The sequence below is a fragment of the Phodopus roborovskii genome, unplaced genomic scaffold (genome assembly GCF_943737965.1).
Source record: "Phodopus roborovskii unplaced genomic scaffold, PHOROB, whole genome shotgun sequence".
NCBI classification, from domain to species: Eukaryota; Metazoa; Chordata; class Mammalia; order Rodentia; family Cricetidae; genus Phodopus; species Phodopus roborovskii.
In genome coordinates, this window is record NW_026125052.1 from 17,229,516 (window position 1) to 17,255,746 (window position 26,231).

At 48.1% G+C, this 26,231-nt stretch overlaps 1 protein-coding gene across 1 annotated transcript; it reads left to right on the top strand.

Annotated features, from left to right (window-relative positions):
• Positions 1-266: 266 nt before the first annotated feature.
• Positions 267-18,913, top strand: Kif18b (kinesin family member 18B). Its single transcript, XM_051177879.1, has 16 exons — positions 267-355; positions 7,539-7,865; positions 8,395-8,552; positions 8,855-8,959; positions 9,178-9,288; positions 9,366-9,563; positions 9,659-9,835; positions 10,287-10,361; positions 10,442-10,539; positions 10,850-11,018; positions 11,469-11,569; positions 15,184-15,389; positions 15,654-16,173; positions 17,189-17,272; positions 17,741-17,826; positions 18,045-18,913. Exons 2-16 carry the CDS (start codon positions 7,547-7,549, stop codon positions 18,119-18,121), a joined length of 2,484 nt encoding a protein of 827 aa, XP_051033836.1. The 5' UTR covers positions 267-355; positions 7,539-7,546; the 3' UTR covers positions 18,122-18,913.
• The last annotated feature ends 7,318 nt before the right edge of the window (positions 18,914-26,231 follow it).

Sequence of the window (26,231 nt, forward strand, 5' to 3'; positions counted from 1 at the left end):
CCGCAAACGACGGAGACGGGGCGGGGGCCTTGGTATTACAGCTAGGGACTGGTTTCTGGCGGCAACTCTGATCGGTTCAGTCTCTGCCGGAGAACCTCCAGCAGGCAAGATCACAAGTGCGCAAGCGCACCTCGGGCTGTCTTTGTTACTTAGGAAACAGCCAATCAGCGAGCTCGGCGGTGACCAATGGGAAGCGCGGACGAGCGGACCGGCTGATTTGAACGCGCCGCGCCGGAAGAAGGTTGGTGCGGTGGAAGAGGGTGTCTGGGAGATTCTGCCCGAGTCCGAGGACTCCCGTCTGTGGCGTAGGAACACCTAAGCGACCCGAGACACCGGCGGCGGGAAGCGACGAAAGGTAAGCTTTGGCCCACGGTGGGGGCCGCCCCGCGGGCTCGGTGCAGAGATCTCGGACGCGCGGGCCCGGCTGCCGCGGGCTGGGCCCTGAGCCAGAGCGTTTGGGAAAGACAGGGGCGAGTGGGAGGGCACTTCCTTCACACCAACTGTGCCTCCCTCAGATCGCGACCCCGGTGTCGTCCGCGGTCCAGGACTCATATTGACCCCTCTCATGTCCACCGGTCCTTTGAAAGATGCACCCGGCTCTAGCAGCTACCCCTCCTCGAGTGTGAGGTGGAATTGAGTCTTTGAACATGCTGCAACTGGAGAGCTGTGATGCCCTGCGGAAGAGAATGGGATAGCCTCGCCCCTCTCCACACGTCAGAGTGGATTACATGGCTGTGTGTGCCGGGGCTGCTGCAAATTGGTTAGGAGGCACTCAGTAAATAATGTCATGAAGGAAACAGGGAAGGAATACTAGGTCTGTGTTATACCAGGAAGATCGATTGGTTTGTTTGTTTGTTTTTTAGCTTTGAACATTTGAGCTACTGACGGGACATTTAAAAGGTAGAGCCTGGTCTGTTCCAAAGAACTTAAAATAGTTTATTGAACTTATTGGTTCTGTGCAGCACTGGGAAATGCTGTATCATATAATTTTACTAGCAATGTCTAATGTTTGTTAGGCGCTTAAATGAACTCAGCTTCAGGTTGGAACGAACTTATTCAAGCCTAACAATAACCTGATGAGACAGATAATCACTTACAGTTTGCATAGTGAGAAACCAAAGCATAGAGTAGTTAAGCCTGACTTGGAAGAAGAGCTATAATTTTATTTTTCAGAATGAGCTTTTTGGTGTTAACAACATTTCCCTCAATCTTCCCACCCATTTCTTCTCTTTTTCATCATTGAACCGGAGCCCCATCTAGGTAGGTTTGTTTTGTTTTTTCGAAACAAAGTTTCTCTGTGTAACAGTGTCCTGGAACTCACCAATTCCACTGCCTCTGCCTCCTGAGTGCTGGGATTAAAGGTGTGTGCTGGACCCCAGGAAGGTTTTTAAGTTTTTTCTTTTTGTTTTGTTTCGTTTTTGTTGTTGTTGTTGTTTGTTTTTTCGAGACCAGGGTTTCTCTTCTATATTGCTTTGGAGTCTGTCCAGGAACTAGCTGTGTGGACCAGGCTGGCCTTGAACTCACAGAACTCCAGAGTGATGGGGACTAAAGGCATGTGCCACCAACGCCTGGCTAGGTGTTTTTTGTTTTGTTTTTTTTTAAATCATCTAATTTAGCTCCATTTGCACATTTTTCCTTATTATGGTCTAGGGATGAAACTCAAGAACAGGAACACTCTACCAAGGAGCTACATTCCCAGCGCTAGTACCGTTTAAAAAAAGTATAAAAGTAGGTAATTGGCCAGGTGCTGGTGGTGCACACCTTTAGTCCCAGCACTCAGGAGGCAGAGGCAGGCCTGGTCTACAGAGAGTTCCAGGACAGGCTCCAAAGCTACACAGAGAAACCCTGTCTCAAAAAAAAAAAACAAAAAAACAAAAAAAGTAGCCTATTGTTAGAGAAATTTGTAAAGCTTCTCTCTATCTGGTGACAAAGCAACTGTGAAGAATTATAATATTATATAAGCTGCATTCTCTCTTCACAAGCAGTTAAATTATAAATACACAAGCTAGGCATAGTAAAACACTTCTGTAATTCCAGGCCCTGAGTTATGTAACTATAATCCCAGCACCTGAGCTGTGTAAGAGGAGATCGTCAAGTTTAAGGACAGTCATAGTGAGACTCTTTCAACCCCCCCCCCAGCACAAACAAACAAATACAAATGAAAAAAATAAATTCACATTTGGGAATTTAAGAAAACACACTGACCTCAGTTAAATAGAACATCACAATTACAATTAAAAGGCAGCTAGCATTTTGTCGGGGATGTGATTTAGTGGCAAATGCTTGCCTGTCGTGTACTAAGGCTCAAGTTTAGTTCAGTTCTCAGCACCCCTACCCCATTCCTCCCCAAATAGAAGTTATAGAAATTCTTAGTTGATCAAAGGCCAGTGAGAAGATTAAACTAGTTTAAAATTTACCTTCACACACATGAAACCCCCCCACTGAATTCCCAGATATTTACAGTCAATTAGAAAAACAAACATTTCATTCTATCTTAAGATTCTAGATTTTGTTGTTGAACATGATTAAAATTACAAGTACATTTAAAAAAAGTGTAGTTGTTAAAACTTCAAATAAAACATCAGGAGTCAGCTGCCAGCATGTCAAGGTCCTAAGTTCAGTCCTCAGCACTGCCTACATCCAGCGTCTGTGTGTATTGTGGGGGTAAACTGGAAATGGAAACAAATACCCTTAACTAACAAGTATGCAATAATAAGAGCATTTCCTGTAAAAATGAGGAAAGATGAAGAATGCTCGCTCATGATTGCTGCTGCCGTTCAATATCATATTAGAATTCCTAGCCAGAACAGTAAGACGAAAAAACTAAATCCATTTATAAGAAAGGAAGGAATAAGCAAAGGAGACACTGTGCCGTGTCTCCCAGCAATTGGGAGGCTGAGGCAGGAGGCTTTTAATTTCTGGCCAAATTGGGCTGTATATCCAGACCCTAAAAATGACAAGCTAAAGGAGCAGACAGGATTTTTAAATAGCTCAGCATTAGGACATTTGCATAGCATGGGCAACACCCAGGCCTGGGTAGACTGTTCTATGGGTACCAAGAAAAAGCCCAGAAAGAAGTGAGACCAAAAAAAAAAAAAAGTACTTACTAACTTGACCAAAGGGCAGAATTAGTGTGTAAGGATGGAGTAGTGCTTCTGGGTGAGCTTGGACTTGCATACCATGTGTGTAATGGGTTGTCTTCCTTCCATGTCTCATGTAACAAGCCTATTCACAGAATGGGATTGTTGAGAAAGCTGAAAGAAGCCATTTGTAAAGCATTTAGCATAGAGTGCTTAGCCTACAGTCACATTCAGCCAAGCACTCCAGAAATGTTAAACTATAATGCTTATTAAGGCTTTTGGGTTCAGACTCTCTCTGTTTTTCTCTATCGCATATTCGTTCATAGGACAAATATTATTCAGCACCTACTGCATGCTGGGACAGGTCCCCAAATACCTGGGGTTCATGGGTGAGACAAGACACAAGTGTATGAGGAATGATAAAAATCAGTGGAGGGGCTGTAGCTGCTCCTATTACAGCAGTGTCAGAGAGATGACTCCTTCATCCCCCTCCTTCTCAGCTTCTATTGTCTGCAGGGAATCTCCTTCAGTCCTCAGAGATTCTCCTCCAGAGCTTTCAGAGGTTGATCTGATCCCTACAAGGGTGGGCAAAAAAAGCCACCCCTAAAACATCGGAAGCTTGGTTCCTCAGCCCCAGCTCAGCAGCACCCTAGCCTCTGGGTTTTAATGAGCTGCCCCAGGTTAGAAATAGGACTTGAGTGTGCCTGCCTGAGAACCCTGAAGATCTTATTAAAGAATCATCTCCCTTGTACTTTGGGCTGAAATGCTCTTTCCAAGTGAGGATCAAAGCAAACTTGACAAACGTTCTCTCATTAATCTCCCCATCCCCCTAGGGTGGGAGCAGATTGGTAGCTATTCTCACTGGCTCTCAAATGAGAAGCTAATGTGACATTGATGGCAGTGTGGCTCTCAGAAAGACCACCCCACTAGTCAGATGCAGAACACAGACCAGGACCCAGTGTCCTTGGGGCACCCATGGCAAGTGTTACCTTACCTCCTGCACCTGATGACCCATCCCTGTCTTGGGAAGAAAGAAAACATCTCATTAGGCAAACAGACTGGCCCCTCTGGCCCTCGAGAGGCAGGAGGAGAGAGCTGTAAAGGTTATACGCACTCTTTGCCAGTGCCCTTTTTAATTTCCTGCTTAGAATGTTAGGCTGCTCTGCGGCTACTCCTCAGCCAGAACCCTCCCCATGGGCCTCTGGAACTGCCATGGAGGCAGCCAGTGTTGACCTAAGCATACTCTACCTTTACTTCCCCCACAGAGAAACAGGTCCCCTAGGGGTGTGAATGTAAAAACAAGAAAAGGGAACTCTGGTGTTGAAAATTAGGTATAGTTCATACATCTGCAACTGCTTTCAGAACACATAATCTAGTCCCATAAAAGGGATTATAATTATTATACAAACATAAGGGACTATTAAAACCATGTGGTCATCGGAGCATAATATATAATATCATTATCAGACAGGATTGCAGGCTCTGCGGTCAGACTGCCTGGGATGGAACTGGGGCTCCATCACTCACTAGCATTGGAACCTTGGGCGAGTTGCTTAACCCTCTCTGTCTCAATTCCTCACTGAAAAATGAGTGTAATAATACTATCCATCTTGTGGGATTGCAGTGGAGATAGAAGGAGATGTGTGTGTATGGTGCTTTGAACAGACCTTGATAGAGTGAGCAGTTTGCTAATATGTTTATTATGACAATCGATTGCTGGGACGAAAACTGAATTATATACACATAAAATAATTATTGTTGGGTGATATCTTTGCCTTGTTTGGTGCAGGGAAGAAGTTAAATTTAGAGATAAAGGAACAGGAGTTTCTAATCAGCTCACTTCTTCCTCATTCTCCAAGAAAACCCCAAGCCATTGGCCAGAATACTCAGCAGAAGCCCCACGTTGCTGAATGGCCTGCATTATGACTGATCAGCAGATATAACCTTTATTGAGAAAGTATTCATCTGTTCATATCCTTCAGGAATGGCCCCATTACTTCTCCATGTTATTATGTCCATAGAGCTGAGCTAAACTGACTCCTGCCTGTATCCCCAAAACTCCACCCCTGCCTTTGGTAGTCTGCTCCAAGGAGAAATGAAGAGACAGGCACAGAGGTATGAAGGAACATCAAATGATTGCAGTCTGGAAACCTCTGGAATTATTACCATATCAACACTGGGAAATCTGTTGTATTACCCCTCTGCATCAACAGATTCAGGGAGGGACACAGTGAAATCATCTCACCAATACCCATTCCTACATCCCTAATGGGCAGTGGAGGGTAGGCAACCAAATAAAGAAGAGCTGAAAATAGAAAGCAACTGTCATTATTTGCAAACTGTATTATCATTTAATTGAAAGGCCTAAGAGAATCTATTAGAACTAATACGAACATTTAGTATTCTGGGCAGATGCACGGTGTGTATCCAGATATCCAAAGCTTTCCTATATTCTGGCAAAATATGGTTTCGAAAATGCAATTTTAAAAGGCGTCTATTCACAATACAACAAAGACTTGTAATAACTAGTAATAAACCGAAACAAGAATGTACAATACTCACGAGAGGAAAATTATGAAATTTTACTGAAGATTATAAACTTGTGAATGCATGGAAAGAGACAGCAGTTCCTAGGTGGGAAGCTTCCATATCATCAAGATACCAAGTCTTCTCATATTAACTTATAAATTAAAAATAATCCAAATTAAAATCTTAGCAGGATTTTCCTCATGGAGCTTCACAAGATAATTCTAAAATCATATGCAAGGCAAGATGTCCAAGAATAACCAAGAAAAAGTGCAAGAGGTGACACATCACAGAGGAGCTACTGCAGCGAGTGCCAGAAAAGTTGGACAAAGCTCACAAACAAGCGCATGTCTTTGGAAACTTAGTTGTCTTTGAAATAGGTGGGAAAGACATTGTCTTCCATAAGTGATCTTGAGATAATTTCTTGCCAGCTAGAAAGGTATTTGTAAAACTCCTTCAAAACTTACAACAATTTTATCTCCATAAAGAACAAAATGTAAGAAAGGAAGGTATTGGACAGGAGTGTAAGAAAAACATTTGTTGCTTTGAAGAAGAGGCCTAGCTGCTCTGGAACTCAGTGTGTAGACCAGGCTGGGCTCTAACTCACAGAGATTGACTCTCCTGCCTCAGCCTCTGCCTCCCTGGCCCAGCCAAAAAAAAAAAAAAAAATCAACAAAACAAAAAAACCTGGCCATAGTGGTAAGCACCTGTAATTCCAGCATTCAGTAAGTAGAGGCAGAAGGATCAGGGTTCAGGATCATCCTGAATGTCAGGGTCAGCATGGTTGGCATAAAAGCCATAAAAGGAAAGCATAGACATGTCTGACCATTTGAAAATAAAGGTAAACCAGGAATGGTGGTTCCTGTAATCAATCCCAGCACTTGGGAAATAGAGGCAGGAAGACCAAGAGTTAAAGGCTAGCCTCAGCTACATTGTTTAAAAAGCCAGCATGGGCTACATGAGACCCTATCTCAAAAAAATATAAAATAAAAATCATTGCATAAAGGGGAGGGGGAAGCACCCAAAAATTGCTGACTACAATTATCTGCCCTTACTGGGTATAGTGCACATAGCTGTAAATCCTAGCACTTGGGAGATGGAGGCAAGAGGATCAGTAGTTCAAGCTTATCCTGTGCTACCTAGCAAGTTCAAAGCTAGCCTGAGATACATGAGCCCCTGTCTCAACACAAAGAAAATGTTGCAAGTTTACTACATTTAAGGCAGGTTTTCCCTAGGATTACATTGTTGCTTTGATATCAGTAACAGCAATAATGTACCCCAAAGAGAGAAGACACACAAATATTATCAGAAGGTGCTAAAGCTCTATATCATTCTAGCAACAACTACTTAAAATAGTAGAATGGGCTGGAAAAATGGCTTAGCCAGTAAAGGTGCCTGCTGTACAAGGTGAAGGAAGGTGCTCTCTGACTGCTATGCACATGCCTGTACTCACATATGTGAACACACATACACACACATCATACATACACGTGGACTTATTTTAAAATTAGAAAAAACATTGGCTTAAGTATGGAGAAAAAGGGCGGTGACCCTCAAATACATAACTATTTATTTGTTCAAAATACATAAGAGTACTGGAATTAAGCTGGGGTGGTGGTGGTTCACACCTTTGATCCCAGCATTCAGGAGGAGGCAGAGAGGCAGGCAGATCTCTGTGAGTTTGAGGCCAGCCTGGTCTACAGAGTAAGTTCCAGGACAGCCAAAGCTACACAGAGAAATCTTATCTCAAAAAAACTAAAAAAAAAAAAAATAAAATAAAAAGTAATAATAGTTGGTACTGCTCTTGATGTCTTGCTCTCTTGGGGAACAGAGATCAGTCACTGGGTCACTAGAAAGGTGGGAATGGCCCTTCAATCTGGAAGCACACTGTTGAGTTGGCTTGGTCCTCATCTCAGTCATGTCTCTGCGCAGGTGTTGCCATGGTGATGGCTGTGGAAGACAGCGTGGTTCGGGTGGTCGTGCGGGTGAGGCCTCCCACCCCTAGGGAGCTAGAGAGTCAGCGGCGGCCTGTGATTCAGGTGGTAGATGAGCGGATGCTGGTCTTTGACCCTGAAGAGTGTGATGGGGGATTTTCTGGCCTAAAATGGAATGGCTCCCACAATGGCACCAAGAAGAAGGGCAAAGACCTGACATTTGTCTTTGACCGGGTCTTTGGTGAGGCAGCCACTCAACAGGATGTGTTCCAGCACACTACCCACAGCATCCTTGACAGCTTCCTCCAGGGCTACAACTGCTCAGGTGAGAACTGCCTGCCGGGTAGTGGGCTTGCCTATCTGTTCCCTTCTGATCTCTCTGCCTGGGTACCATTCATTCACTTGACTACGCAGTGTATTCCACCCGGTCCTAGTCTATAGTAATTGCCAACTAGTTAGATATGTTTTTGAACTCTTGATGCTTATAAGACTCTAGAGGGAGGGTGCATGCGTGCATGTTGTGTGTGTTCACTATATACCCAGGTGTGTGTGTGTGTGTGTTCACTATATACCCAGGAGAGTGATGGCAAGACAAAGTATTGTGGACCTCCATCAGAAGATGTCTCTCTAGCTTGGAGAAGGAAAGGGATAGTTGTCAACTCCAATGCAGATCCTATTGCCCTGGAATCCTAGGCCCAGGGAGAACACAGGCTGAACTTGAGCACCTAGGGAATACCCGTGGTAGAGGCCTTGGGCCTATGGTCATAGACAGCAGGGAAAAGGGACTTGGGAATGTTGGAAACGTGCTGAGATTGGCCCAGCTGCCACCTTCTTCCCCATTTTGTCCTTTATAGTGTTTGCCTATGGAGCCACTGGAGCTGGGAAGACACACACCATGCTGGGAACTGAGGGAGACCCTGGCATCATGTACCTGACTACCATGGAATTATATAGGCGTCTTGAAGCCCGTCAGGAAGAAAAGAAATTCGAGGTGCTCATCAGTTACCTGGAGGTAGGGCTGCTGTCTCTCTGGCCCTTCCCATTCTCAGAACACCTGAAGAGGGGGTGGAGTGGGGCTTGGGGGAGAGGGTTCAGGGGACACAATTGTAGCCCAGTCAGAGGCCATGTGGAAAGGAAACCTATCTTCCCTGCTCTTGTCATCTGACATAACCTGCAAAGTGCTACTCTCAGGGCTGGTGTCTCAACACCAGTTCTACTAAGGCTGTCCCCTCCGAGTCCCCCAGTCTGTGCTCTGTTGCTGTCCCACAGAGGATGCTCTTCCTCAGGTCTCTCCCTCTTGTCCTTTTTCCTAAGGTGTATAATGAGCAGATTCATGACCTCCTGGAGCCCAAAGGACCCCTCACCATCCGTGAGGACCCTGATAAGGGAGTGGTGGTGCCAGGGCTTTCTTTCCACCAGGTATGCACTGGGCCACTCCATTGGTCCTCTGGGGCTCCCTAAAATGGCAGTTTGGGAATCTCCTGGATTCTGTGGTGGTGGAGGCGGCGGTGGCAGTCTTGGCAGTGGTGGTGGCAGTAGCAATAGAGGGTGACAGGTCCTAAAGAGCAGCCTCTCCTGCCAGGAGAAAAGCCCTGGTGGTAAGATCACAGCTCCCTCTCTGGGTGTCTCCTCTGTAGCCAGCCTCAGCCACACAGCTACTAGAGATGCTGACCAGAGGCAACTGCAGCCGCACACAGCACCCCACGGATGCCAATGCCACATCTTCCCGCTCTCATGCCATCTTCCAGGTGAGCAGTGTCATGTGCTCAGCATAAAACTGGAGGTCCTGATGTCTACACCCCTCACTTCTACCCTCTGTCCCCAGATCTTTGTAAAGCAGCAGGACCGGGTTCCAGGACTGACCCAGGCTCTTCAAGTAGCTAAGATGAGCCTGATTGACCTGGCTGGCTCAGAGCGGGCATCTAACACCCATGCCAAAGGAGAGCGGCTACGGGAGGGTGCCAACATCAACCGCTCTCTGTTAGCACTCATCAATGTCCTCAATGCCCTGGCCGATGCAAAGGTAATGCAGAGTGGGCCCAGCAAATAAGCACCTGAGCCAGTGGTCCCTCCTCCAGCACAGGGCAGTGTAACCCAGCTCTCCATGTGCTTCCCCAGGGCCGCAAGTCTCACGTGCCCTACCGAGACAGCAAACTGACCCGCCTGCTCAAGGACTCCATTGGGGGCAACTGCCGCACTGTGATGATCGCTGCCATCAGCCCCTCCAGCCTGACCTACGAGGATACTTATAACACCCTCAAATATGCCGACCGTGCCAAAGAGATCAGACTCACGGTGTGTGCCAGCAGGAGTATCCTGCAAAGGAGGGAGCCCTTCCTGAGAGGAGATGGGGACACGCCCTAGACAGCCTCCTTAGATTCCTATTCGTTGTTCCCAGGCAACAGAACCCTATTTCCAATCAAGTGATATCAGTACCCATATATACTGAATCAGACAAAAGCGGAGGAATTCTGGCCTCCCCTGCCTGTGCCCACAGTGAACCCTGCTTATCTGGAGCTGTTACAGAGCAGTTCGTTGCCTGGCTAGGTAGGGTGTTAGCTAAGAGTCAGGGTTCAGGCCACAAACAATCCTCTGAGCTTTGCTGTGGTCTCAGGCACTAATATAGGAGACCTCTTCTCCGTCACCTGACTTGGGAGAGAGAGTCAAGGTAACATGAGTGAGGCTTCCCACATAGCTCATTGTCATTTGTTTGAATAAACAATCTCTCCTGTGTGCCCCACCTAAGCTGAAGACCAATGTGATCAGCCTGGACCACCACATCAGCCAGTATGCCACCATCTGCCAACAGCTGCAGGCTGAGGTGAGCAGCAATCTAGGAGCAAAACACAGAAGCTTGGGGTCCTGCCAGGGTTCTGCGCCTACCCCGGCTATTTGTTTCAGGTGGCTGCCCTGAGGGAGAAGCTCCAGATGTATGAGACAGGAGCCCAGGCCCTGCAACAGCACTCCCCACGGTCCCCCAAGTTGAGCATACCACAAGAGTGAGTTTGGCTGCCCTTTCCTGCATCACCCTTCAAATCAGCTGCAGAAGGAATGAGCCCATTCTTTGTTTTTTTTTTTTTTTGTCACTTGGTGGGCTAGAAATCTTTGGCTGTGTTCTAGCACCTAAAACAGGGGTTCCTGGCTGGGGCCCACCCAGCAGCTAGCAACTGATAGGTACCTCTCACTCTCAGTGGCTACCCATTTGTCACTCGAGTGTTGCAGGTGGGGTCTGCCACCAAATACCAAATCATTCTGCCTCCCCCTGCTTACTCCCCATCTTAAACCTCTCAAAATTCACTTCCTCCTTAGCCTTCCAAGCTCCCCACTGCAGCCTGGACATTCCAGCCAGTCCTGCACCCCAGAGCTCCATGCAAAGTGTGGAACCCTTCAAGAGGAGAGCCTGGAGACAGAGGCTAAGGAGCAGATGGTTGTGGAAGAAAATGTTTCCGATCAGGAACAGTTCCCACGGGATAAGCAGGTAGGACTTGTGGGCGTGAAGCCTGGGCCTTAAAAGACTTAGGCTGGTGGGCTAGCGTAGAGGCAGCTCTCCTTTCTCCACCCACATGTGTGGAATCTGCCAGGTGCTTGTGTGTTTGACAGTTGCTGGGAGAAGGGAGACAAGGACTCTTATTTATTTTTGAACAGTTCTTTCTTTCTTTCTTTCGAGAGTGTGTGTGTGTGAGCGCGCGCGCGTGTGCATGTGCGTGTGCACACACAGCCATGCCATAGCACATTTGTATAAGTCAGAGGACAATGTGTGACAATTGGTTCTCTCCTTCTATCATGTGGGTCCCAGGGATTGAACCCTGTTTTCAGACTTAGTGGCAAGCACCCTTGTCTGCTGAGCTATGTCAGTAGCCTAGGGGAAGGGTTTTAGGAGATCATCCTTGCTATACTACTAATGCCTCCTTCTTCATTTCTAATCCAGATGCCAGAGCCGAGCTTGCCAGAGTCCCCTAGTCTGACTTTGCAACCGAAGCTAGTCATGAGCCAACACTCGCCACAGAAACTGGACAACCATTTTAAGCAGTAGGTGTTTTGTCTTCAGTCATGTCCAAGGTTGGGAGTGACAGGTCAACCTCCTGGAAATGGGAGCTGATATTCAGAATGTCATGTCATTTATGAAAGTTTGGATTTTTAGGTGACAGTTAAGTCCCTTTTCCTTTCTTATTTTAGTTTTTTTTTTTTTTTTTTTTTTTTTTTTGAGACAGGGCTTCTCTGTGTAGCCCCTGGCTGTCCTGAAACTTGCTCTGTAGACCAGGCTGTCCTCAAACTCTGCCTACCTAGTTCTGAGATTCAAGGCATGAGTCACCATGGCCAGCTTCAAGTCCCTTCTAGTCAGCCTTATCCGTGGCCATTTTCAAGCCCTTGCTGTGAGCATGCATTCTATTTTCTTCATTCTCTATTCTGCCACATTGGCAGCAACCTAACAGGCAAGAAAAGCAAAACAGCCACACACACACACACACATACACACACACACACACGCCTCCCCAACAAATAGCAAGAACTGAGACAGGGTAGCACTACTTTGTCTGTATAGCCAGGAGGAGCTGGGCCCCAGGCAGAAGAGAGGGTAACCTTCATGAGTCAGGTTTTCCTATGAATCCTTGAATCCTTGACAACAGATTGACTTTTTTTTTTTTTTTTTTTTTTCCTAAGTAGGTAAGATCCTCCACCCCAAGCCAAAAGGAAAAAGATATGGATCATTTCCTCTGCGCCACATAGAGGGTTTTTCTCTAATTTTCACATGGCCTTCAGTACACAAATCCCTGCCACTTAGCCTTGCTACTGTCAGCCACACTCTCCCCTCCCCTGCACGGTTCACACTAGGCAGGGTATTTAAAGCTTCCGGACAGAAGGGCCTGCTTAATTTTATTTCTTGTCGGGAGTGTCTGTTCCCGACTCAGCAAAAATGCTGCGGCCTGAATAATCAAAGGCTCATTATCTGTCTCATGTTGCCAACTCCCAGGGCCCTGAGGAGGCAGGGGTATGCGGGTGGGGTGTCCCATTGGCCTCTCAGCTACTGGCTCCCATGGATGACTCTGTCTTTCTGCTTGGTGTCCCCCGTTATAAAGAGAGGCCAGTTGGTCATCATTTTTGCTCTGCCTGTGGTTTTGTCACCTCTGACAAGTGACTTCTATCTAGGCTGATTTTTGACAATCGTAATTCTTATGCTCTCTAAGTTCTTTGAGATGAAACACTAATAAAGTATGACACAGGATCTCAAGTATCCATTACTGCAGAGCATCGTGGTGTACTTTGCATTTGGTAAAGCTCTGACAACCAGATAATAGTAATTTCCCTTTGAGTTGATTAGAGCTCAGAGTCTTGGGCCACCAGGGCATGGAACAGGTTTGAGAGGTTTTTCCCAGTTCAGTTTTTCAAGACTTTTTTTTTTCCTCTGTTGTAAAATCTTTCTTGCTTATTTTATGTGTTGGGTAGTTGGTTGGTGTTTTGAGGAAGAGTCTCTATACATAGCCCTGGCTGTCCTGGAACTCACTATGTAGACTAAGCTGATTTCAACCTCCATGCTGGAATTAAAGGCAGATGCCACCACCCCAGGTGTAAAAAAAAAAGCCTTTCTTATGAAATCTTACACTAAGGTGTAATACACAGGTCAGATGAAACAGAATTCTTCAGTCCTCTGAGTTCTGGAAACCTAAGTAGAAAGCCCAACTGTCCATGTGTCAGTTGTGGAGCTGTAGCCGTTGTCCAGGGCACAGAGCAAGGACAGAGCCCAACCCAAGTCCTCTGACATCCAGGCCCATGTACTTCTCCCATTGCCCACTCTTTTTAAGACTAAGATAGGGCTGGAGAGATGGCTCAGAGATTAAGAGCACTGGCTATTCTTCCAGAGGTCCCGAGTTCAATTCCCAGTAGCCACATGGCCCTACTGGCCACCATTTGGCTTACAACCACCTGTAATGAGATCTGATGCCCACTTCTGGCCTGCAGGCATATGTGCAGAGAGAATACTGTATACATAATAAATATATACATCTTTAATAAAAAAAAGTTCAGGTTTTAGCCAGGTATGGTGACATATGCCTGCAATTGAGAGACAGAGGCAGGCGGATCTCTATGAGTTCCATGCTAGCCAGGTCTACAGAGCGAGATCCAGGACACCCAGGGCTACACAGAGAAACCCTCTCTTGAAAAACAAAAGTTCAGATCTTTCTCTTAATGGCTCCAAAAGATATAGAGTTTCTTCTGTGTCCTTGTTAATTAATGTCCTGCCTGCTTTCACAAAGTAAGGCCTTGAGGCTGCTTTGCCAAATGAGTTTGTGTTTCCTGAGCATACTTTGATTGTGGGCAGTGAAGGGCTTCAGAGAGTCCAGACAGGTGGTCACCTGAGGATAGATCCTTTGCCATGGCTAATCCTTACCAAGGTAATTGTGTTTATTCTTCTATCACAGGTGTGCCTTGGAGGAAGAAATTTTGCTTTATGAGAATCTAAACTTACAATATCAATAATCACATTATCCTCAGAATTTCCTTTAAATAGTCCTCTGGTGCATGTGAACTGTGTGTTGATTTTCACACACTTTTTCAGGACCCCTACCATTAGCTAGAAAACACATGTCCAAATGCATTTCAAGGGTCTTCTCAAAGCCACAATCAACATACCTCTTATTTAATCTCCCCTTATTCCAACAAGGAAGGTACCATTTTACAGAAATATAGGCATTCATTAACTATTCTTTGTGTGTGTGAAATAAGTCGCTTAGACCAAGTACCATGGCTCACACCTTTAGTCCTAGAACTAAGGCTAGACAGCCAGATGTCTGAGTTCCTGGCCAATTAGGGTTATATAGTGAGATCCTGTCTCAAACCATAGTAACAAAGCCAGATGTGGTGGTATGCCCCTTTAATCTCAGTCCTTTGGAGGCAGAGGTAGGTGAATCTCTGAGTTCTAGGCCAGCCTGTTCTATAGAGCAAGTTCCAGAGGAACCCTGCCTTGAAGAACTAATAAACATACATGTCAGTTAGTGTTTGCAGCAGCCCTGTGATGTAGCAGTACTTGTTACCACCCCATTTTAAAGTTGTGGAGACTGAGGTTAACAAGTGCAGTGAAGATCCTGCAGCCAAGACGTGTTGAGCTGTGATTTGAATAGGACTGATTGGATCTGGGTTCTTAACTATTATTGTCTTACCTCAAGGGTAAAGACAATAGTTTTAAAGATGACAGCACTAAGCAAGGAATGGTGGCACACATCTGTAGTCCTAGCACTTGGTAGGTGGGGACTGGAGGGAAGATCAAGAGTTGGAGGGTGTCCTCAGCTGTTTAGTGTGTTCAAGGTCACTCTGGGCTACATGAAACCAAAAAGGCCACAGCATTATTAAGTGGTAGAGCTTGGGAGGAACTCAGACCTCCCAAGTCCAAGATCACTTGGCACCTTTTCTTATTTCCCAGGTCACTGCCTTTGTCATAGGGAATGTATAATAGGTGACACCTCCCACCATTACCTGTGGTGGTGTTGACCTTTGATAAGACTATGCCAAAGCAGAATCCATGGCCAGGAGGAGGGTAAATTAAGTAAGCTAGTCTGGGGCAAGGCAGCAGAGTGATGGGACAGTGTACAGTTGGTCAACCTGGGTCTAAGTAAGGTATATGCAAAGTCTCTTGTCCTCTGTTCCAGGTTGGCACTCCGGGTGCTGTGCCTGGCCCAGCGACAGTACTCCCTGCTGCAGGCAGCCAACCTCCTAACCCCTGACATGATCTCAGAATTTGAGACCCTGCAGCACTTGGTGCATGAGGAAAACACTGGACTCGGAACTCAGAGCCCCAGTACTCCTGGTGGGACGAGTGGGGACCCTCTAGCTCAGGAGCTGTATTTAGAGTCTAGTGAGTGTTACTTTTACTATTGCTGCAAGCTCTAAGGCCCACCTGTGGCCAAAGTGTGGACTGGGACCTCAGATGCTAGGTGGGGTATGCCTTGGTGGGATGCTGGAACCTGAGGTCATGGATTTCTGTGCGCAAACAGATCAGAGAGAACTGAAGAGTTAAGGGCTCTCCTGTCTGTGCCTCTGGTGTCTGCTCCCATACTCTGTACATCCCTCCCTGGCCAGCACCGGGTGTCTTCTCAGCATATTCCTTCTGTATCTTCAGGGTACTGTGGCCCTGTGACCCGGACCATGGCAAAGCAACTGAATGGCCTCACACACACTCTGGGAATCCCACTTGGACCTGACTGCATCTCAGATAAGACATTCCAAAAGCCCGCCAAGGAGAAGAAGAAGAAAAGGAAATTGAACCCAACGGAGCCTGGCAGCCCACCAGCCCCAAATCCAGAGACGAAGCGCCAGCGCCAATCCTTCCTTCCCTGCCTGAGGAGGGGCTCTCTACCTAAGGCTGAGCCTTGCTCTGAGCCCAGAACTCCCAAAGGAGAAAGGGCCTCCTCCCACTCCTCCCGAGTCTGCCCAGCTACAGTCATTAAAAGCCGGGTACCCCTGGGCTCTTCTGCCTTACAGAACTGCTCCACTCCTCTTGTCCTACCCACTCGTGACCTCAACACCACCTTCAACATCTCTGAGGAGTCCCCCTTCAAACCCAGCTGCCATGACCTTGTTGACTGTGAGGCAGTCTCCCAGGAGCTGATGAGCAAAGAAGACCAGCCCTTCCTCCCTAGGTGAGTCCCCAGGCGTCTTCCATATCTTTCAGAAGGTGGAAGGCAGCTGACTCTTAGATGGAGACATTTGCCACCTGTCTCCCCTCGGTCACTTGTCAGCCTTGTGCCCAAACCCAGGAAAGCAAAGCATGCAGTCTAAGGCAACAGGGCTTATCTTAGAGTCCCCTGGGCCCACGCCTTGCCCCCTCCAACGATGCTGGTCGTGTCGTGCTCATGAGTAGTAGCTAATGGGACGCCAGCTTAGTAAGGCTCATCAGGGAACCAGGAATTGACCAGCTGTCTGTTCCTAGGCTTTGTTTGGGTTCCTTGACCCACTCTGAGTCTGGACCCCACAGATAAATACCTATTTCTTCTACTTGTACTCCAGGTTTTTCTCTATTCCAGTATCTGGAATAAGGAAGGAAGGCTGAGCATGGTGGTGTACACCTTTAATCCCAGCACTTAGGAGGCAGAGGCAGGCAAACTGTATGAGTTCGAGGTTAGCCTGGTCTACAAAGTGAGTTCCAGGACAGCCAGGGCTCTGCAGAGAGATCTTGTCTCAAAATACCAAAGGGAGATGTGGCACACTAGGAACTTTCCTTCAGTATTTTTGGTACAAAAATGAAACTGTTACCTTTGTCCTCAAACCACATGATAGGGGAAGGGAATGGCAACCAGCTCAGGACTGAGGCCGCCAGACTGCCCACCCACAGCCCGCCGCATGCCTCCCATGCCCCCGTAGCCAGCTCTCGGTAACAAGCTCAGAACTGGGCAGGTGGAAGGGTGAAATTGCTTGAACTCCAGCTCCCAGGACACACTAGAAACTGACATCTGGATGTTCTCCCAGAACAGGGCTGTCACTCAGCTGTCAGCCCAAGCTGAGAGAGGCAGGGAGAGAGACTATCTCTTAGCAGGAAGAAGCCTCGGGTCATTCCGTCCAGCCTCCCTCCCTGCAAGCTCAGGGCTGGTGAGAGGAGGCTGCTCAGTGGCATTTCTGGCTCCCTCCTGACCTGCCACTGCCACCCCCACCCCACAGTGCACCTGTGCTCCTGTTCACCACGAAGGGCCCCAAATCTTCTCTACCTACAACCACTGCCGGCAAGAAGAGGCATACTGTGAGGTGAGGCCGGAAGTGGGGGAGAGGAAAGTCCTAACCCCATCAGTGGGCACCAAGTAGGCACAGACCCCAGCTGGTTTTCTCTGGCCTCCTTGGAGAACACAGCCGAGGTCCTGTGAACAGGGCCAGCATTTACTTCTCTGACTGGAATCTCTCTGGTCTTTGCTTACTATTTATTTATCAAGGGGGTTTCCCAGAGATGATATGGGCCTTAGACTCCTAGCCATGAAGGAGACTGGCCTCGTTCATTGGCTAATCCACCGATTGGACTATTTCTTTTCACCTCGGCTTCCTTGCATGTCCCTCATTCCACAAGCCTCTCCTCCCCTCATTGTGTCTCCCGTTCTCCTGTGGATTTGAAAACTACTGTTCAACGTCTGCCCTTGAGGTTTGGCGTCTAGCTACCTCTATTTCACTTATACCCACCTGGGACCTTCCTACCCTCTTGCCTCCCTGCCTTCCCTTCCTCAGGTCTTCAGTTTCCCGAGGCCGCAGCTGCATTGCCCGCCTTCCCAGTAGCACTTTGAAGAAGCCAAACAGACCCTTCACAGTCCCTGGTAACTGGACCTAGAGACAAATATAACTGAGCAGTGGTGGCAGATGAAAATGGGTTGTAGGACAGGGTTGTAGGACCCAAGTGGAGGAGAGCCTGAAAGACTTGCAAGCATTTCAGGGACACTGATGGAGGAGGGGGAGGATGGGATGAAGGGCAAGAGGGCTGGGGCAGAGCCTCACTTTGTCTTTATGTACCCCTCTCTGTCTAACTGGCTTGCAGAACCACCCTTGAGTCTCCACTGCCTTGGTGACCAGAGGACTAATAAGGGACTGATTGGGGTGACAGAGTGCTGTTAACTGGGTATCGTGATCACGAGGCCTCCAAGCTTGTCCTGGTTCGCCAATACCTCTAGGCTAACAGCATTCCCCAGTCTGGAACTGCCAATACCATGAGCCCTTGAGCTGCCCTCCTGACCGTGGAACAATTAACACCAACATACCTTTCTTGTATTAACAGCCCTCCCCAACTATCCATCTGCCTTTTACCTTCTTTATTACACTCTGTTACACTCAGCTTCCTGGCATATACATATTCTGTGAGTATTAAATATGTGGCTATATTAAAGGATCCTGTGAGACTTTCTTATTCCCAAAGCCTTCTGTGCAAGCAAGGAACTCCTGTGCTCTTCTCTACCCCTCAACCTCCATGTCTGCCAACAAGCTGTGCGTAGTGATGGCCTCTACACAGGAAAGGTGCATGAGGACAAAGTGGGGTTTGCTGACACGTCTGGCTCAGCTCTCCTGGTGTTTGAGATGGGCATCTTCAGCTCTGCGCCCACAGCCCGGGGTCAGGAATGCCTCACCCCTTGATGATGTAGCTCATGACAGGTGCTTTGGTTTATAAAGCTTTATTATATTTACTCACTAAACACGGGTCATATACCCAGTGTATAAGAAGAGAGGGGAATATAGCCTTAATGTTACCACTTAGATATAAATGCTAGCTAGTTATATTGGTATTTAAGTGTCCTTCTCATCTTTGGCTTCTCCATATACACATATGTATTTATATGTATACACACAGGTGAATGCCTGTAGATCTATAGATTTTTCTACTGTAATGATTAATAAATAATCTCTATCCCTGGAGTGTGTTCTTCCTTTTACACCCACCACCTTTCCTTTCTTACCTTTAAGACCTCAAGCTGAGTGTGTTAACACATTCATGTAATCCCAGCTCTTAGGAAGCTGAAGCAGGAGGATTATGAGTTAGAGGCCAATTTTGTTGCATAACATGAAAACAATCAACAGGAAACTTCCAGGGCTGTAGCTCAGGTGCTTGCCTAGCATGCTTGCAGCCCTGGGTTTAAGAAACTTAGGAATTCAGGAAACAATATCTGCCTGGCAGCCTGCAGTCTTCTGGGACTAAACCTGACTCCTGGCTCCAGCAAAGATCCTCCCTGTGGGCCTGGGAAATGGCTCAGCAGGTAAAAGCTCTTGCTTTGCAGGCCTTCCTGACAATTTGAGTTCAATTCCCGAACTCATCCCATAGTTGTCCTCTGACCACACACACACATGCTGTGACATGCATGTTCTTCATACTCATACATGCACACACGCTATTTTCTTCCTTGCAGAATCTTGGCTCCCAGTGGGTATAAAAGGTTCTCACTTAGATGTCTATTACACCTTAGGAGTGAATTGTTCTGCTGTCAGGAAGGGCCTTTTTGGTAGGACCCAGTTCTGAGATGAGGCTCCCAGTGAATCCCAGCTAGAGTCCAGTGCAGCCTGCTCCTCTCCCCACTCCACCAGCTCCTGGGGGCCTTCCCTTCCACTCACTGGATTGTATAGCAATTCAACATGGTTATCTGTTCTCCCCATGAAGACACGGTTGGCTGGGTGAATTGATAGTGTAAACAAAATTACAGGAGCTTGTGTTGAACTTGCTCCTGAAAACAAACATTTTAAGGGTATTTAACACATTGTGAATAGTGTGTAAATAATGCTGCCACGTTCCAAGAATGCCTGGGCCCCTCCTGCTCAGTTCTGTCCCTTATTGGGAGAGCCAGGGAAAGCAGGTGGATGGGTTTCCCTGTGCTTCCACTGCCAGGCTGTGTCAGCTCTCGTTGGCCCTATGAGATGGAGAAGAGAAACAAACACCTCTCCACTCCCCCCACCCCACCCCCGGCTTACCCACAGTTGGACAGCAGTGTTTCAGATAAGCCTACATTCTGGTTTTTTTACGTAACACAGGATTGCTTCCTTTGAAGTGAACAGACATCATTTCTCTTCCCAGGCATGCGGTTCCCGCCTCTCCAATTAGTCTTAATGAGTTTGTTCCCCTGTGTACCGTGGCTCCCTTGAAGCAGTCACAGATTCATATGTGTAGCCCTTGGTGGCTGGTATAGCTCTTTCACTTGAAGCATCATTGAGTGATGGCTGGATTCAGATGGAATAAGTTCTCCATTTCCTGGGGTCTTCACAGATATTACCTTTCCTGATCATCACTATCCTCCAAGTGCAAAGGCAGTCAGCACAGGGCAAGGCAGCCAGTAACGAGGGCCAGGAGGGCATGCTCTGCACAGTGAGGTCCTTGCGTGAGGCAGAGTTTGCCAGGCTGAGGGCAGCCTGACAGTTGAAGAGGTCAATCTTGACAAGGATGTTCGGCAGCCAGCCATTCCCTCTGCAAACATTTGCAGCTCTGTGGTACAAAGTGTGCTCTCGGGTGACCCATAAAATGTACAAAGACACTGGGCTGATGGAGCTAAGCACGTGTGGCCCCTGCCCTCAATCACGGGAGGTCGGCTGAGAGCTTGGCTGCCTGGTGTCCTGCATGCCATAGGCAGTCAGGGCTGGCAGGGACTGCAGGGGGCAGCAAGCTGACATCCAGCTTCCATCTGACTTGCATGGGCGATGAGACTCTGAAATTGCATTGTTCGTTCATGGAGTCATCCATAAGACATGGTAATCAATGCCTCTCCATCCACCACGGACCCAGCCTGGCCTAACACCCCCTCTCCCTGCTTCTTCCCAGCCCTGCTTCTGAGAATGTAGAAAGTCCCGTCACCCCACACTCCTTGTAGCCACCCCCTCTGAAACTTGGATCTGAACCTGCCGTTTGGGGTACACATTTCCACCCAGTTCACAAAACCAGGCTTGTGGCAAAGAGCTGAAAACCTTTGTGACAGAAAAGGGATGGCACCTATTCCTGGAGCTGAATGAACAGCAAAATCTACCTTCAGTGCTGAAGACTGTCAAGGGGAGGGGCCTAGTCTTTGTGTTCTCCCTATATGCAGCCTTCAGCTTACTCCCTCTGGGCATCCCAACCCGGGGAATCTCCTAAGCAGCTAATTCATGAGTTCTATCCTAGAGCCCTAGTCACCTGTCTCCAGATTCTCCCTGGCTCTTGGCTCTGCTTGAGGCAACCTGGTTCCAGGTAGAATTTAAGCCATGGCTGCTTTCTCTTCCACAGTTCTTTTGTGTTTGTTTGTTTGTTTGTTTGTTTGAGATAGGGTCTCTATGTAGTGTTGTCTATCCTGAAACTCATTATGTAGACCAGGCTACCCTGGAGTGCCACCATGCCTGGCTTCCCATAGTAAAGAGGCATCCAGGACAATTGGGGATGAATATTGTTAGGGGAGGAAGGGAACAGATTCACACCCAGGAGTCTGAGGACTGTTTCAACTAAGCCTCATGGCTCTCTGCTCAACACAGCCCTGTCTATTGACCCATCCTATCCTCTTGGAGAACTGCCAGTCTGCAAATAGTGGGTGACTGTCAGCCCTCTTCTCCCACCAGGGTCACATCTAGTCCTGCCTCTCACTCCAGAGGGGTCCAATCGGGCAGGAGGGGGAGGGAGAATGGGGGGGGGGGAGGTGCAAAGCAGACTGGGAAAGCAATTAAAAAGCAGATCTCAGGGTTGGAGCCTGGGAGCTAAAGGACAAGCTGAAGAGGCTCTGGCTGGGGCCGGGAGAGGCGAGGGAGAAAGGGCCTGAGCTTATTAACCCTGCCTCAGCAGCCTGGCCCCAGAATCTGTGAAAATGAATGAGATGCTGATTCCAACAACAGGAAGAGGCTGACCCAAGAGGGAAGAAGAAGGGACTCTGGGGTCCAGGCTGGGGTCATTCTGCAGCCACAGGAACTGATTTCTGATTAGCAGAACCTGGCTGGATGTAGGCTACAGTGGGAGATGAATGGCCCCTGGTCCAAGGCAGGCCCCCTCCAACCGAAGCCCCCACCTGCAGAAGTCTCAGTTGGTAAGAAGCTGGCCCTGTCCCGTGGTACCTTAATCTGGAAGGTGTAGATCCTGTTCTGAGGGGGAAGACAGATCCTAGCATCCCCCTGCAGGGGGAAACACAGCTCATCTCCCCAGGGGGATTCAGGTAGAGGTACAAGGGGAGCCAGGCACAAAAGGTATCAGCAGGAGTCATGAGCCTCAAGTCTAAGGATGGAGGAAGGCACATGAGAACAGAGCCATGGGGGTGGGGGAGGATGGGTAAGAGAGTTGGGGGGCAACATCTACTTCAGTCACCACACAGTTTCAGAAGATTTACATGTTGGGCTGGACGACTGTGGGTGTAAGCAAAGTATTTGCCAAATTAACATGCATGATGTCCTGGGTTTGAACATGCTGGTGTACACATGTCATCCCAGCACTCAGGAGGTGGAGGCAGGAGGATCAGACATTCAAGGTCATCCTTGGCTACATACATATCAAGTTTGAGGCAAAAACAAACAACAAAAACCTAGTTATGTCCCCTTGTAGGACCTGAAGCCACCAACGGCTAGAAGTCTAGGAGTAAATGACATTGACTCCCACTCTCTTTACTCACTGCTGTTCCTTGGTCCTATCCACAATGCCACGTGACCTCTCTTAGAAGGCTCTCACATACTCCCAATAGACGCTGTGGGACTTGGCAGCCCTTACTCAAGTTCCTGTCCCACCTGGCCCAGCCTGCATAGAAACACTGGCATTCGGTAAGTGGAGAAATTGGGAGGCATTTCAAAATGGTTTGTCAACAGTGTCTCTCACTGACTCTATCCTCACAGTGTTCTTGGGAGGTGAGTCCTCATTTCACAGATCTGGAGAAGGAGATTCAGTGATGGTTCCTGCATCATCCAAGACTTCACAGCCCCTGAGGAGCCAAAGTGTTGCTTTCTCCTCAAGAGGCCACTGTCACAGCGGAGGTGGGTGGTGAAGAAAAACTCAAAACAGAATGGCCAGCTGGGCGTTACAAATGTGGACTTTAGAAAACCACCAGCCTCTAGAAAACCCTATTTCCTTCCACTGTTTCGATGACCGGACCTGGGCAGCTAAGCACTGCCATCTAGTGGCCGCAGGGCTCACATTCCCTTCGTCCAGGCAGCACAAGGGGAAGGGGTCAGCCAGGCTTGATCTTGCCGCCATGCTGTGTTTGCACTGGGCAGGGGCAGGTGTACAAGCAGAGGCAGCAGGTGACACTCAGATCGAATGGCACTGTGTAGGTGAGCTGAGAGCAAAAGTGGGATTTTCCCAGGAGGCATTGAGGCTTTGCCCTGTAAGCAAAGCTCATCTGTCAGATTTTAATACAGGGAGAGGTACACAAGGAAGCCATCTTAACCCCGCTTTGACTTGAAGCAGGGCTCAGTTTGGCTGTGGACTCTGTAGTGGGGTTCCAAGCATCTGTCTCCATGGCCGGCAGCACCCTGTGGTGGAGTCTAAAAGTCGGCTGGAGGTTGGCCTGAGGCTTTTTTGTTGGAGACTTCTGCTTGGGAAAGTTGAAAAGGAGTAACCCCCAGGGTGAGGCCTGAGCCAGGCTAGGAGGATGGGAATCCCTGTGACAACTGGGAGGGCAGAGGGCCTGCCTATTTTCCTACCGTGCCTATCTGGGGCAGATATGCATGAGTATGGTGAGGAGTGGGCTGGGAACTTGGCTAGAGCGCCAGCCAGCAACAGGGCTTGGTTAAATGAATGCATAAAGTGGAAAACGATGCAGCTGTTAAAATGATGATGTAGGCAAATGGTTATTGATTCATAAAGATGTTCACAACATATTGTTGAAGGAACAGCAAATTACAAAATAATTGGTAACAGTATGGGCCTGTTTTGAAAAAAAATGCACTTATATGTGCAGAAAAATCTGGCAGTGTTTATCTGCATGTGGCAAAACTATGGCTAATTAAATATTTACATTGCTTATGTGTATTTTCTGATTTCTCTACAGTGAATGTATAATAAAAACACCAGTAATGAAAGTTTGCACATCAAGTGCAACCCTGAATGTTTTCCTTTTGTCTCTATGCACAAAGACCCCTGAGAGAGTATAGCAAGGATCCAAAAGCCCAGTGGGGTTAGAATGGAACTTGATCCTGCATCCGGGGTACAGGGAAGGAGCCGAGGGGCAGAGGCTGGGGGTCTCCTTGGCTGGTACTGAAACAAACTCACATAAATAGGATGGGTTCTCCAGTTTTGCTGTCAAACCTCTCCTGCTCTTGTTATTTGTTTTCCTTCCAGAACTACTTTGTTTAGACCTAGAAAGGTAGGCCTCTCCTACCCTCTGAGATGTGTCCTGAGTTAAAGGCTGGTCTCTAGTAAGGCTCTTCCTTCAAAGTCTCCTGTTCTTTAGCATCCCAGCTTAGCAGAGTATCTAAAGCCTTTAATCACAAAGGGGCAATTGGATTGCTGTGAGTTCCAGACCAGCTTGATCTATATAGTGAGTTCCACGGGACACGATGAGATCCTGCCTAAAGGTTGCTGGGGATTTCTATCAAGATCTGCTTTACTATGCCATTGTCCTTGATGGGGGAATGTATGGCTAGGTCTTAAGGGGCTCCTTCCCTCTCCTTGCTGGGACTCGCTGGGGGAACCTCAGCCCATTGCATGCTCAAATGAATACCATGTCCCTGGTATGGAGTAAGGGATGCTGCTAGGACAGGAGCTCAGGGGTCTGAACTGGCTTGAGCAGTGGGAGGGGGAAAGCAGCCAGGCATTGTATGTAAGCGGGAGACCTGGCAGTGATGAACTGGCCACCCCTCCTCCATGTGCCCAGGGAATGACTCACCTTGGCATAGACACAATGGTCAGTGGTGGGCACACAGCCTGCTTTCCGCTGTACTCCAGGCCCCCTTTGGTGCTTTCCGAGAAGTCCATTGAGCTGGGAGCTTGTACAGCACCAGGGGCTGACATCCTGGCATCTTGGGATAAAAGCAGCCCAGCCCCCTTGGGACTGCCCTTGCTGTATGGCTCCCTCACTGGTGGCAGAGAACAAGGCTCTATTCAGCAAGTGTCCTGGAGTAGGGATCAGAAGCTCAAGCATGGACAGAGGGAAACAGGGGGGAGCTGAGCTGTCTGTTTTCCAGAAGCCCAAGGGCACAGATGGGCTAAGGCGCCTGGGAGGGACCGGAGTGGAGGGGATAGAGAGGCTTGAAGTCTTATGGCAACAGCCTCCTCCCCACCACTGATGATGGTGAATTCTGGTTTCCCAGACCTACATATCCCCCAGAGGCCTGATGTGTGGGAACTTGAAAAAAGATAAATCTCCTGGGAGAATGAGGGGTGATCAGGGGGACAGGGTGTTACAAAAATAAAAATTCCAGCATGTACAGCCAACTCATTCATAGCTACTCTGTGGAGCTGTCAGGGGCCAGGCTCTGGGGTGGAGTGGAGGGGGAGCAAAAGAAAGCTGGACCAGGAAGAAATGACCCAGCAGGCTAGACAAGATGGCAAAGAGGAGCTCAGGAAGGAGGTCTGCTATCTTATTCTATTAGGATCCTCATGCATTCCTTCTGTCGTACCCCCTAGACACACAGCTAGAGGCCCAGGTGGACCCTCGAGTCACAGGGAGAGTCCCAACCCCAACCCTTCACTTCTGAACTCCAGGAATGAGAAGACAGGATGGCAGGGTTCCTGGGAGAGGACTGGACATCCTTTGGGAATAGGAAACAGCAGGAAACTATAATATAAGATAATCCTGGAGGCAGGGGATAGATTCTTCAAGTTCCTAGCATCTCACAGGCCCATGGAGAAGTGCAGAGCGAGGGTAGCCCTGGCTTATAGGCTCTAAGAGCAGGAGGCAGCTCACCCAATCCAGCTCGTGCTCTGTGTGTGTGCGTGTGTGTGTGCGTGTGTGTGTGTGTGCGCGCGTGTGTGTGCGTGTGTGTGTGTGTGCGCGTGCACCTACACACATGTTTGTTCACTGCATAAGTGTTCATGTGTGGACACATATGTGCTGAGGCCAGATGTCAGCATTAGGTATTGTTCCTCAGGCTTTGTTGCCCTTTGTTTGTTTGTTTGTTTGTTTGTTTGTTTGAGACATCGTTTCTCCCTTGAACCTGGAACTCACCAATTAATCTGTGAGACCCAGGGATCCTCCTGATTTTCACTCCCCAGCACTGGAGTTACAAGTATGTATCATCAAATCTGGCCTTTTGTTTTCATTCTGTGACTAGAACTTGGGTCTCTATGCTTGACAGGCAAGCGATTTATGGG